Here is an 11,721-nt window from a genome sequence, read left to right as displayed (position 1 = left end):
GATTCGGAGGATATCTAAGCCGATTCCCTCATCGCACCAAAGCCTGCGTCAGTACCCGGGATATTCCACCATTGCCATGCGCAAATGAGTTCGGATAGTGACACCGTGTCGTCGTGCAAGAGTTTTTGATCTACCCAGCTTAGGCTACATGCCCCTTAACGTAGCTCAAAGCCTTTTTGTCCCATGAAGAAATGCAACCCGATGTAACCGCTTAGAACTTGTTGAACTTCTTGACGGCCTTGCCAGTGCGGGGAAGCACGCGGAGGACGTTGAAGCGGACCTGTGACCGCTGTTAGTATTTGTAGAATTTGCACGCTCGCGCGCGTATGGAGCTTCAAGCGTCGGGTTTCGCGGCGGATGGACGTACAGTCTTGCTGAGAGGCCTGCACTGGCCAACGGTGACCTGGTCACCCTCCTCAACACGGAAAGCGGGGGAGACGTGGGCAGCCAGGTTCTTGTGCCTCTTCTCGTAACGAGAGTACTTGGGGATGAAGTGGAGGTACTCGCGGCGGATGATCAGGGTACGGTGCATCTTGGTGGAGACGACGGTGCCGGTGAGGATACGGCCACGGATGGAGATGAGACCGGTGAAGGGGCACTTCTTGTCTGTAGGCTTTCAGTTAGCACTACCGCTCCCGGATGCAGCACGCCGTGTGGTTTTGCGAGCGCATATTCGACGTGTCCGCGTGCTAAAGTGCGTCGCCGCTGCAAATCCGTCTCTTCGAAATATGCTCCATCGCACACGGCCGCGCCCGGCTGGAAATCCTACATACCGATGTAGGAGCCCTCAATGGCGGTCTTGGGCGTCCTGAAGCCCAGGCCGACGTCCTTGTACCATCTCCTGCCACCCTTGCCGACGCGGTTGTTCTTCGACTTGGAGACGAGGTTGATGTGAGGCTGCTTCTGGAAAGCGCGCTCGCTCTGGACGGTAAGCTCGGTCGCCATGGCTGCTGCGGCGGGTTGTCTCGTCGGGGTGGATGGGTGGTGAACGAGGTCGTCGGTGTCGAAAAAAAGGTCGTCGGCTTCCGCGTATGCTGCTATTCGAATTCTCGCCGATGTGGGTGGCGCGCACGGGCCTTCGCTTAGGCCAGTGACTAAGCGGGCCGGGACCTGGCCCGATGGGGAAGCAGCAAAACACGCGGGAACAACAAACCGACGTCAAGCTACAACGCACCGCGACACCACCGCCCCGCTAACCGATCCACGACCACAACATCGCCTGCTCCGCGGACCATTGCCGCGCCGAGCTGCAGCAATGTCCGCCGCGCACGATAAGGAAAACATTGCGGAGGGGCTTTCCGTAGCCTCGCCCGCCAAGTCTACCACGCTGTCGCCGAAGAAGTCCGGCGGCCGCAAGACGCGTAGCAAGAGCATCGGCCCTGGCGGCCTCGATGTGCCATTGAAGGAATCGGGCGGCAATCGCAGAAAGGTATCATAGCGTGCACCTTCCTGGCTGCACGAAAAACGCGTGCTGACGATTGCAGTCTGCCATGCCTGCTATGCCCGTGAAGTCCATTCTTTCCCGCGAAGATGAGGTCAAGCGACGTGAAGAGCGTCGTAAATCCCTGGGTACGTGACAAGTGTTGTGCCGCCGCTGAGAGCTCTGCTTATCGTTGCCCAGCCAAGCGACGCGTCTCGTTTGCTCCTGAAGCTACTCTACACACCTGGGATGTCATTGAATACATGCGCGATGCGACCACATCTTCCGCCTCCTCGAACTCCACGCGTCGCGCGTCAAACGCCACCCAGGAACCCTCCTCGCCCGAGCGTGGCATTCGCTTCTCTGGACCAGACTCGGATCCTGCTGAACCGCCTTCGACACCTCCGGAGCAGCTCGAAGATGATCTCCCTTCTTCATCCCCGGAGAAGCAACGCGACTTACACCAGAAGAAACGGCGCCGCAGCTCGGGCGTTCCCCCCATGAACTTCAACAACCCGGACGATGAGCTTTCGTCAAGCCCCTATAGTGGAAGTTCAGCTCCTGGAAGCGACGATATCGAGATTGTGTCGGATGATAATGATGACGATGATGATGGGAGTACAATGATGAGCTTGGACACTGGGGACGAGCCTACGGCAGCCTCGCTCGCTTCGAATGACTCTACGGGCTCCAGCGCGCGGCTGGATGCAGCTCTCAGGCAAGCAGCGGAACAGGCAGGGACACAGCGCTTCCAATACGAGGATGAAGATGACGGAGAGGCATCCATGGAATTGGCCGGCGATGAAATTACAGCTGCTTTCAAGCCATGGGTTCAGAGGACAACATTCTCCGAGGACAAGGAAAACGCTCAGCCGGACCCCTTCGCGTTTAAGCTTCCAGGGCCGGACCAGGACGATGACAGCGAGGGGGAAGAGATGAGCATGGACATAACACGTGCAATTGGAGGAATTGTTGGAGCACCCCAAGAGAAGGAACAAGAGCCGAGCCCAGAGCCGGAAAATGTAACGATGGATTTCACAACGGCCATTGGCGGCATTCAAAGCGAGGAAACATCCACACGTGCCGGAACCAAACGGCGGCGCTCTGTTCTCCCATCAGCTACAGAGGAACAGGGAAGCCCTGCCAAGCGACAAGCTTCACGTCGTATGAGCATTAGGAAAAGGAGATCGGTGGCGAATGATGAGCCACTTGAAGATGGCACCATGGAGTTTACCACCGCAATTGGAGGGATCAAGTCCGCCCAGGCACAAGACAAAAAGGATCGGCGGGAAAGCATGAGCTCCGCTTTTGACGATGCGACTATGGACTTCACAATGGCCGTGGGCGGCATCAAGAACAACAGAAACAACCAAGAGATCTCAGCGGACGATACCATGATGAGCAAAGACGACAACGAGGATCTCTCCATGGAATTCACGGCGATCCTGGGAAAGATCCAGAATGCGCAGCAGGATACCCCAGCCACTCCGGAGTCCAAAAAGACTGCTGCGGCGACACCACCTAGCAAGCGTGGAAGCGCTGCGAGATTTACGAACAATCACCCTGAAGTTCCCAGTCCCTCGCCGATGAAGGTCAGCAATGCCGCAATTGCCAAAGCTGAGAGTCCTATCGCTGCCTTGAAGATCCACAGGGACACAACTCCTAAGAAATCCCCGAGGAAGTCGCCACAGAAATCGCCTCGGAAGGCAACCCAGCAATCGCCACGTCGATCGCTTCGAAGGAGTGGTGGGCCAGCGCAAACGGATGTCGCAACGACTCCCGAACCTGTGTCAGTTGCGAACACGCCCCAGCAGCAAACGCCTGAGAAGTCAATGGAGGAGTCCATTGCCGAAGCTCAGGCTGCGCTGGAAGAAGAAATGGTGGAGGAGCGCGCTGCTACGCCCGTTGAAGCGGAGACCACTACCCCAACCAAAGAGCCCGCGCCAAGAGCGGCATCGATTCCGTCGCTGATGGACTCTATCAAGCTTCTTTCAACACCTCGGAAACAGGTATTCACGTCGCCACTCAAGCGTGCTGTTGCCGCAACACCCCGTGAGGCAGCATCTCAGAAGACTCCGAGCCCAAAAAAGACCCCTTCACCGAAGAAGTCGTCATCCCCTCAGAAACAAGTCCAATTCGGTGTAGATGAAGTGCAATACCCTACTTTGCCGGCCGAGGAGGAAAACAACGATGAAGCTGTGGGTGAGGAAGAACCAGTGGAGCAGATCCAGCTCCAGGAGTTCCTGGAGATGACTGGCATCCGCTTCATGGAACTAACCACCACCAAGCGGAGACACACGGGCTATCCCGGTGCTCAAAATGCGTTCGGCAGGAGTGCTAGCCTCAACGCTGCCGAGATTGAGGGCAAGGACGACTTGGAGACCTGCGTCGTGGCTGCCGCGTGCACAGAGCCAGAATACCTCATGTACCAGCATGCGTGCCACGAGCTCAAGAAATACATCTCCGAGGGCAAGAATCTTGTTCGTCAGATGGAAGAGGAGGTCTACGAGGAGAACCCAGTGCTGTTCCGCGACTACATGTCAGCGCCTGCCGACCAGCGCGCGGTCATGGATAATCAATTCAAGAACATGAAAACGAACGCACGCCTGAGGACCAAGGAAGCTTGGTACGGATGGCGGAGCAACCTACTCCGTGACATCAAGGCGGGTCTGACGAGGACAGCCGACAGCTTCAACCAGGACGATGTGGCACTCAAGAAGCAGGAGCAGATCATCGACTCCACTTTGCCAGGGCTTCAGGATCGTCACGCGCACCTCCAGTCGGAATGCAAACAACTTCAACGTCGCGCCGAGGAGCTGAACGGCCCTGACAGAGAAGAGCTCGACGCTGCCAGGGAGCGCATCATCGCCGCCGAAGCCGCCATCGAGGAGAAGAAGCGCAAGGTGCAGGAGTTGCAGCAGCAGCTCGCCGAGAAGGAGACTCGCATCGAGGCCGCCAAGGAGCGGAAGGTGGAGTGCATCGAGGAGACGCAGGAGGCCGAGCGCGTGCGTGAAGAGTGCCGTGGCTGGTCTGTCGACGAAGTCAACGGGGTCAAAGCCCGGGTGACGGCGCTGGAGAAGGCGCACGGGTGGACTATCACGTCGGCCAGCGCCTCGCCTGAGAAGACACTCACGATGAGCTACCGCAACGACCTGCAGCTCTTCTTCCACCCGGGCGCCTTCGCGCCGCACGCACCCTCGCCCTCGTCGCCTAACGGGCCCATCAGCCTGACGTACATCGGCGACGCCTCGCTCACCACCACCAAGCGCTTCTTCCTGCAAGTCCTGCGCGCCAACCTGCACTGCCTGCCGCAAGCCACGACGCGCGTGCCGCGCCTGCTCACGCATATCGCCCGCGGCTGGGACGCGTGCCGCCTCGTCGCCGCCAACGCGCGCCGCCTCGCTCTCGCGCACGTCACCGACGAGCTCATCCTGTCCGACGAGCGCATGGCCGTCCACGCCGCCGTCCTGCTGCCCTCGGTCCAGTCCAAGGTCCGCATCGCCTTCGAGATCGCCGTCGCCAACCTCGACGACGACCCTTCCAAGGACCTGCACGCCGCCGTCTCCGTCGCCGCAAAGGCCGTCTACGGCGAGGCGTACAAGGAGGCCAAGATGGCCGAGTTCATCCAGCAGTACGTCGGCCGCGACGTCGTCGTGGGCGCTCCTGGTGCTGCGGAACCGAAGCCTAGTTGGGGAGAGGCGGTGGGTGATTTGAGGGAGAGGTTGATCGCGAGGGGGAAGAAGGGGGGACGGATTGATTGATTGATTGGATTTTTTGGTGGGACTCTCCTTTCTTGCTGGTGCTGTTGTTGTAAGCGAGATTGTTATACCACTTAACTTTAACGACGGGATGAAGGGTTTGGCGTTGTGGGTTGTTGTCGGCCATCTTGGTTAATGAGCGGAGACTGGCTGGGTGTTGAGTGCGGGCTTAGGGAGTTTTTATTTGTCCTTTTCAAAGGGCTTCTTGCTTACGTTTACTTTTTTTTTGGAACTGGAGGGACACTTCTGACTTGAAAAGTCTTCTTCTCCTTCTCTTCTTGCTCTGTCTTTTTTTTTTTTTTTTGTGGCGGCAGAAATATCATCCTTTACGTGCCCAATTGCTCTGTGCGCTTCCCGACTAAACTCATGTGCGTGCAATGAGCTACAGCTATCGTCCGGACGTGTATGTAGAATTTTTAATTCGACATTCTCGTCCGGACGATAGCTTCAACTACCCACATATGTTAATTCTTCTAAGGCAGAGCTGGGGCATAGTTACGCTATATTCTAGAGCCCTGTTATCCTTCGCGCTAGCCATCGGCTGCAGCACCCCTCTGTATAACTTATTCCGAACCTTGATCTCTTGCAAGACGCATTGCACAACTGCAGGGTGAAAAACAATCGAGTCTTGAATTCGTCACACCAAGCATATTGCAATCTAATTACGTAAGCAGTTATTCGATTTATGTGGGCAGTTAAAGCTATTGCCCCCGTGCATGTATGATCGCTAATTCTATATTTACATCTGGACGATAGCTTTAGTTGTCGATGACAGGGATGATATTGCTTGCAGGGTAGAAAAAAATTAATCTTCTGGGTGAGTGACTAAAGTTTATGTTCCGACCTCGCATAAATTTTGAAACAATGTTCACAGTTCATATATATATTTGCTTTCACAAAGCACGCAAGATGTCTTTGTGAATATGGAGCTTTATAATTTTTTTTAACTCATTGTGTGTCTTTGAATCTGTCAAACCGTGTCCTGAGTCGATAATCGCAGCCTTGCTCTAGCAAAGCCAATCAACGTTGGAGAAACGCTCCGCCAGAATGCACAACCCATCATCTTTCCAACAGCGCCTGAAACCTCTCGCCCACGCTAATGCCAGTATCCTCTTACGCTAATCACCAAAAACCCTAGTGAAGTACATTCGAAAAACTTTAACCCCTCACACACTCAATGTGACTAACCCTGTTCAACCCCTGCCCATATCATGCATGCAGGATTTCAGGTATACGACAAGCGCCAAGGGTGGACCTCCAGAGGGCCGGGGCTCTTCTTGCTGCTCTCTTTCTTCGTGCTCTTGCTCTTCATGCTTAGTTTGCTGATGCTGCGGCTGAAGCTGCCCCTCTTCTCGTTGCTCTCGTCGCTCGACGGCGGCTTGAGGGTATCGTTGCTTGTGTTGTCGTTACTGGAGGAAGTGCCGGCCTCGGTCTTGGCGGTGCTGGCTGTGATGTCATTGCGGAGAGGGGAGTGGCCATGAGCATGCTTCGTAGTACCATGGTGGTGCTGGCCGTGAGGCGAGCCGTCGGCGAGGTCGTAGCTTTGTAAGAAGACAGAATCGCTGCCGTGGGCACTGCCGGTTTCGCTGAGACGAAGAGCCTCAACGCTGGTCAGATGCTGTGGCCGTGCTCCACCTCTCATGCTGGCTATCGTGTTGTAAGGCGTAGGCGTAGTACTGCGAGGAGTGAGGAACGGGTTGTCGCCAGAGCCACCGCGCATGCCGCCATTACGGACGCCTCTCATATCGGTGATATCGGATTCCATCTCTGCGCCTCTGAAACCTCCACGGCGAACTTCCGCTGTGGTCCATACACGGCCTCGTCCAGCCTGGCCAGGCGGGACTAGAGCAGGAGATCCACGGAACAAGTCCCTCTCGCGTAGACCGCATTCCGAGTCAACAGGGCTGCGTTCAGTGCTCCGAGACTCCACTCTGTAGGTGTTCCTCTTACGGTCGAGGCGAGAGTACCAGAAGTGAAGGAAGACGAGGGAAACGATGGCAGTGCCGGTCAGAGCAATGCCGAAGATGGGTAGCGGCGCAAGAATGGGTGGTGCCATATTGTCAAGAACTCTTGTGAGTCAAGCCCGATTTTGCGTCGTTAGTCTGGTGAGATGTTGTCCAGATAAGGGTGCAAGTGATCGATGCAGCGGGATGGGTCGTGCGAATCGTTAAGGACGCGCGCGCGGTGGTCTTACGGCGACCGCAATGTGTTAACGACGAAAGTGATTGTCGGAATGTTGTCCGCCGCGACTTTCTGGATGCGTCTGGAGTTTCGGCGGAATTTCTGTCGCTTAGATGCAGACAGAAGAGTTTGTCTGGCTACCCTCAATATCCTGTGGAGGAAGGGTAGACACGCCCACGGCGGCTGCGTGGCTGGTAATAGCTAAATCTTACCGCAGCTTTAGGTTTTGTTCGCTGTAGCTGTGCTGTCATGTGCAATAGGCCTGTGGTGTTGAAGGGACGGGAGCAGCGTTGTGCGTGATGGGGTCACGCGCGACGGAGCGCCAAGGACCTGCGAGCTAAGGGTAGTCATTTGGGTGCTTGACCGGTGGGAAGGAATGACTTGCGTTAGGCACAGCGACCGTCGCGTCCAGATTGCGGGGTTGCGTGTGGAGTGCAGGAAGCAAGTCGCGTCTGGGGAGAGGAAGTTATGGTTGCTCGTGATTGCCCGTTTGGGAATTTTGCCCACCTCACCGCTCTGACGCGCTTTCTGCTCCTGCCTCAAATGCCTGTACCGCTTACGTCATTCCTCCGGCCTGTGCCTCTTCACCTATGCTTGCGGCGGCAGTCAGGCCCTCGTCTTTTTGAAATTCATCTATTCTCCTCCTGCCCTGTCCCACGCGCGCCTCAGTGCTTTTGTAGAGACCAACCCCAGGTCAGTGTCATGTGGGACATGACTAAATGCTGCTAGATCATGTTATTTGCTACCTTTCGATACGTGTCCCGTGGAAATTACTTAAAACAACGTGGAGAAGTCGAGATCCCTTTTTCTGACCAAAAGCCGTGTACAACGAAAAGAAAATGATGAACAAGGAAACATTCTTTAAGGAAAACTGGCCCAAATGACATGACGAAGTACCTAGGACCAAACCTAAGATATAGTTATTACTAACCAGTACGGGAAGAAAGAACTTTCTCTTCGGCTCCGGACACCAGGCTTTTTTCTTTGCTGTGGGGAAAGAATATGCCGCCGGTACAGATATTTTGTGCTCAAAACAGACAAATGCCGGAAAAATCCAAAAAGTAAGCGTTGACGGGTAATGCAGCCTGATACATCAACTGGATGCATGTCCGAGCCGTCAATCCCGTTGCCGCGACAAAAGCAAAACGCGTCGAATACGTATATTGGCCAGACCACGGCTTGACTATCCCGCCTGCGGGACGGCGGGACGCTCCGTCTGCGGGCAGCTTCATCCGGTAACCGTGGCTGGCTCGTTCAGGAAGGTCATCCGAAAGTACAACTGAGTCCTCGAGCCCACGTCATCGTTGACTGTGTTCTGGGCACCTTCTCACGACCCATTTCTCCCATATCTTCCGTTGTGCGTTGGATACGAAAAGTCCATTATCACCTAGCGCTTCTGGGCTCTCCAAGAACGAATTCCTCCCGCAATTGCACCATGGTACCGACGACGGCGTGTCGGGTGAGATCATCGGAAAATCCATGCCCTCCTCTTCCGGCCCGTTATCGTCGTCCGAGTGGTCGTGATCCGAAGAGGAATCTGACATGTCCTCCAGTGACACCTCCGAATCGTCCTGCTCGGCTGTGGCGTGGGGATCCCAGTCACTTTCGTCGTCACTTTCGCTGGCCCCGCCTGGCGGATCGTCCGGGACCTCGGCTCCAGCTACCGCCCATTGCTCGTCAAAGTGCTTCGCGTAGCCTATGCGCCGCAAGCTCACCCAATCCAGCCGAATCATGTCGTCGCGCAAAAACGCTAGCACATCTTTCCACATGCTGCCATCCTTTAGCAAAACATCCCTGAGCCGCAGGCCCTTTAGCCTGTCCCGATGCCGCTGCGCCAGGGCGATGATCTCATCCGCGTCCAGTCGCCACGCCTGGATGCCGAACGCCAGGAGCTTGTCCCAACGGACGTTGTGGAATATTTCTTCCAGCCTTAGGCTGAGAGGCCGGTGCGAGGGGAAGCCAACGTGGACCGCCTGCATGTTTTTGGCGGCGTTGAAGACGAGTTTGAACAGGTCCGAGAGCTCTCTCATCTTGTTGTCCAAGTCGGTGCCGTCATCGAAGTGGAGTTCTAAACACGTAAGCCTCTCTGCTAGCGCGGTGAAAGCCTTGGGGGGATGTGATGCCAGAACTATTGCACTCTGAGGGCTGAGCATGGGCGAGGAGAAGCGGGAGCACGGCGAGCGGGACTCGAGCAGCGCGGCGCCGAGGGTTTTGGCGCTATGTGAACAGGCCGGGGCCCATCTCAGCTCGACGAGCTGATTCAGATGCTCGTGCTGGCGGATATAGGACAGCAGATTTGCCGTTTCTTGGTCCTGTACGCGCAGGATTTGGACATGCTGTAGCGAGGTGAAGGCAGCCAGTGCGTGCTTGAGGGCCTGTTCGTCCTCACCCGAGCTCACAATCTCTTTCTGCTCGTTGATCTTCCGCACAAAGTGGCGCACGTCCGAGACGCCCAGGCTGTCCTGCAGGCCGGGCAGCAGCTGGTGGATACGCTCGCGTCCTGCTCAAATGGTCAGTGCTGGGTTGGGCGGGGGCGGGTGAGCGTTGTGGAGGACCCTCTACGTAGAAGTACGGCACCATGTAACTGAATTTCTTGACATGTCGGGACAGGTGCGGGCGGGCGGCGATGTTCTCCAGCCGGCGGAAGCCCTTGCGGGAGAAGCGGGTGGTGACACGGGCAAACTGGCACACGGCACCCAACTCGGAAAACCTCTTACACGTGAGGCGGAAGGCACCGATGTCCTGCGCCTGGTTGGGCGCGGGTGGCGGGGGCGGCTTGAAGCTCTCCTGTGACAGGTACGAGCGGCGGTCGACGGTGACCTGCTTCTCCGGGTCTGCCTCGATGTGGTCGAGGATGTCGCGCAGCAGCTCGTTGGAGAGGCTCAGGATGCCGGTGGAGGAGGCCATGTCGCAGGGTCACGCGGGGTAGGCGTGCGCATCGACCGGCGAACCGTCGGCGGAAAGCGGCGCGTCTGGCGCGCAGGCTCTTGGGGGCCGGCGGCGAAGGGCAGGACGGCGGGAGGCAGCGGCGGGCAGGCGGTTGGGGCTGCGATGGGTGGCAGCTGGCGCGGTGATGCGGATGGCGTGTCGCTTGGAGGGGAGGTCTGAGACTACTTGTGGGCGCGGGACCGGTGGCCGTAGCGGTGCATTTTCAAGTTAAGAGGGTTTCTGCCGCTGCACCATGACCGAAGAAAAAGCAGTGCGCGCTGAGTATGCAGGCGTGTCAGGCGCTATCGTCGGTTTTGAGGGACAGTGGATGGGGCATGCGCCGGACAGCGAATCCCAGAGCCGTCTCATAGGCCCAGCAGCCAATCGAGCCCGCGGACTCGACCAGGCTTCCCAGAGCCCTTCACGCTTTGAGTTTAGTCTTCTCACGTGCCGGACTCCTCATGCGGGCGATATGTAGGCTGCCCGTAGCTCTTGAGTTGCGCCGGCTGGCATGGGTCCACGGGCAGCTCCTAGGCTGTTTTGCGAACGGGGCCCGGGGTTGGATGCATGAGGGCTGAGGTGACAACACATAGACGCATGTGCAGTTGACCACTCAACGCCCAGTCCAGCGTCCCAAAGCGCCGCCGCATTGGCCGGACCGCGCCCGCACCGCCCGCCGAAAGCACGTCAGCTTGTTTCCATGATCGCAGTCGAGCCTGGAGCTGAGCGATGAGAGGCTGATCGACAACGTGCCCTGACTCTCCGACCCGCAGCGCCGTGCCGGTACGCTTAAAAGCCAACGCCGCCTAAGCCCACCGCCCGCAACACCCCGGCGCCTGCTGACCGTCAACCTCAAGGCGCTGCATCCTGGGACCTGCAGCTGCCCGCGCCGTCAGGACGACGCGGAATCCCTAATGCACGACAGAGCATTCGGCCGCCGCCCGCTTCCGCCGGTCACGTCACGCAAGATGCTGCCGAGCAGACAGATATGATGCCAGACCGCCCGTCGCCAGACCGTCTCCAGTTTCGTCCGACCTTCGCCGGTGGGCTCTGGAAGCTCCAATTGGCCTCGACATCGCCTCCCCACCCGCACGTTACACGTCGTCGCTGAGACGTATTCCACCACTAGCCTCTGCAGCGTTAGTGTCGTGCACCGGCAAACGACAACGCAGACTGCAGATTGATTGTATCATGATGCTACATTGCTCATGCCGTGGGCCACGTCGGCGTTCCCTTCTGGTCCCTATACTTCCGCCCGCCTGTACTCCAGAGAAAGCGGAAGGAGACACGTCGTCAGCCCGAGAAATTGCAACAGCTGTGCAACCGTGCAAGCATTCATCTCGTGTCACCCTCGCGCCCGGAAAGCTGTTTGAATTCCCCGTGTGGGTGCCCTACTGTGCTGCTAAAGAAAGACATAACTTGCAGCCCGACTCT

General features: G+C 57.2%; 4 protein-coding genes across 4 annotated transcripts; 1 reads left to right on the top strand and 3 right to left on the bottom strand.

Moving 5' to 3' along the window:
* Nucleotides 1-211: 211 nt before the first annotated feature.
* Nucleotides 212-945, bottom strand: LTHEOB_746 (40s ribosomal protein s11; the record flags this gene model as incomplete). The annotated part of the gene is made up of 3 exons (XM_035516828.1): nucleotides 212-280; nucleotides 368-606; nucleotides 774-945. 3 exons carry the CDS (start codon nucleotides 943-945, stop codon nucleotides 212-214), a joined length of 480 nt encoding a protein of 159 aa, XP_035369505.1.
* A 310-nt stretch (nucleotides 946-1,255) lies between these two features.
* On the top strand, nucleotides 1,256-5,181 carry LTHEOB_745 (Kinetochore Spc7; the record flags this gene model as incomplete). The annotated part of the gene is made up of 3 exons (XM_035516817.1): nucleotides 1,256-1,429; nucleotides 1,485-1,569; nucleotides 1,622-5,181. 3 exons carry the CDS (start codon nucleotides 1,256-1,258, stop codon nucleotides 5,179-5,181), a joined length of 3,819 nt encoding a protein of 1,272 aa, XP_035369504.1.
* Nucleotides 5,182-6,403: 1,222 nt separating this feature from the next.
* Nucleotides 6,404-7,234, bottom strand: LTHEOB_744 (uncharacterized protein; the record flags this gene model as incomplete). Its single annotated transcript, XM_035516806.1, has 1 exon — nucleotides 6,404-7,234. The coding sequence occupies one exon, from the start codon at nucleotides 7,232-7,234 to the stop codon at nucleotides 6,404-6,406; it is 831 nt and encodes a 276-aa protein (XP_035369503.1).
* Nucleotides 7,235-8,657: 1,423 nt separating this feature from the next.
* LTHEOB_743 (F-box domain-containing protein) lies at nucleotides 8,658-10,266 on the bottom strand (the record flags this gene model as incomplete). The annotated part of the gene is made up of 2 exons (XM_035516795.1): nucleotides 8,658-9,859; nucleotides 9,915-10,266. The coding sequence occupies 2 exons, from the start codon at nucleotides 10,264-10,266 to the stop codon at nucleotides 8,658-8,660; spliced, it is 1,554 nt and encodes a 517-aa protein (XP_035369502.1).
* Between the last annotated feature and the right edge of the window lie 1,455 nt (nucleotides 10,267-11,721).

The sequence above is a fragment of the Lasiodiplodia theobromae genome, assembly GCF_012971845.1.
Source record: "Lasiodiplodia theobromae strain AM2As chromosome Unknown scaffold_2, whole genome shotgun sequence".
Lineage (NCBI taxonomy): Eukaryota > Fungi > Ascomycota > Dothideomycetes > Botryosphaeriales > Botryosphaeriaceae > Lasiodiplodia > Lasiodiplodia theobromae.
Note: the sequence above shows the minus strand (reverse complement) of the source record. Positions and strands in the feature narration are given on the sequence as shown.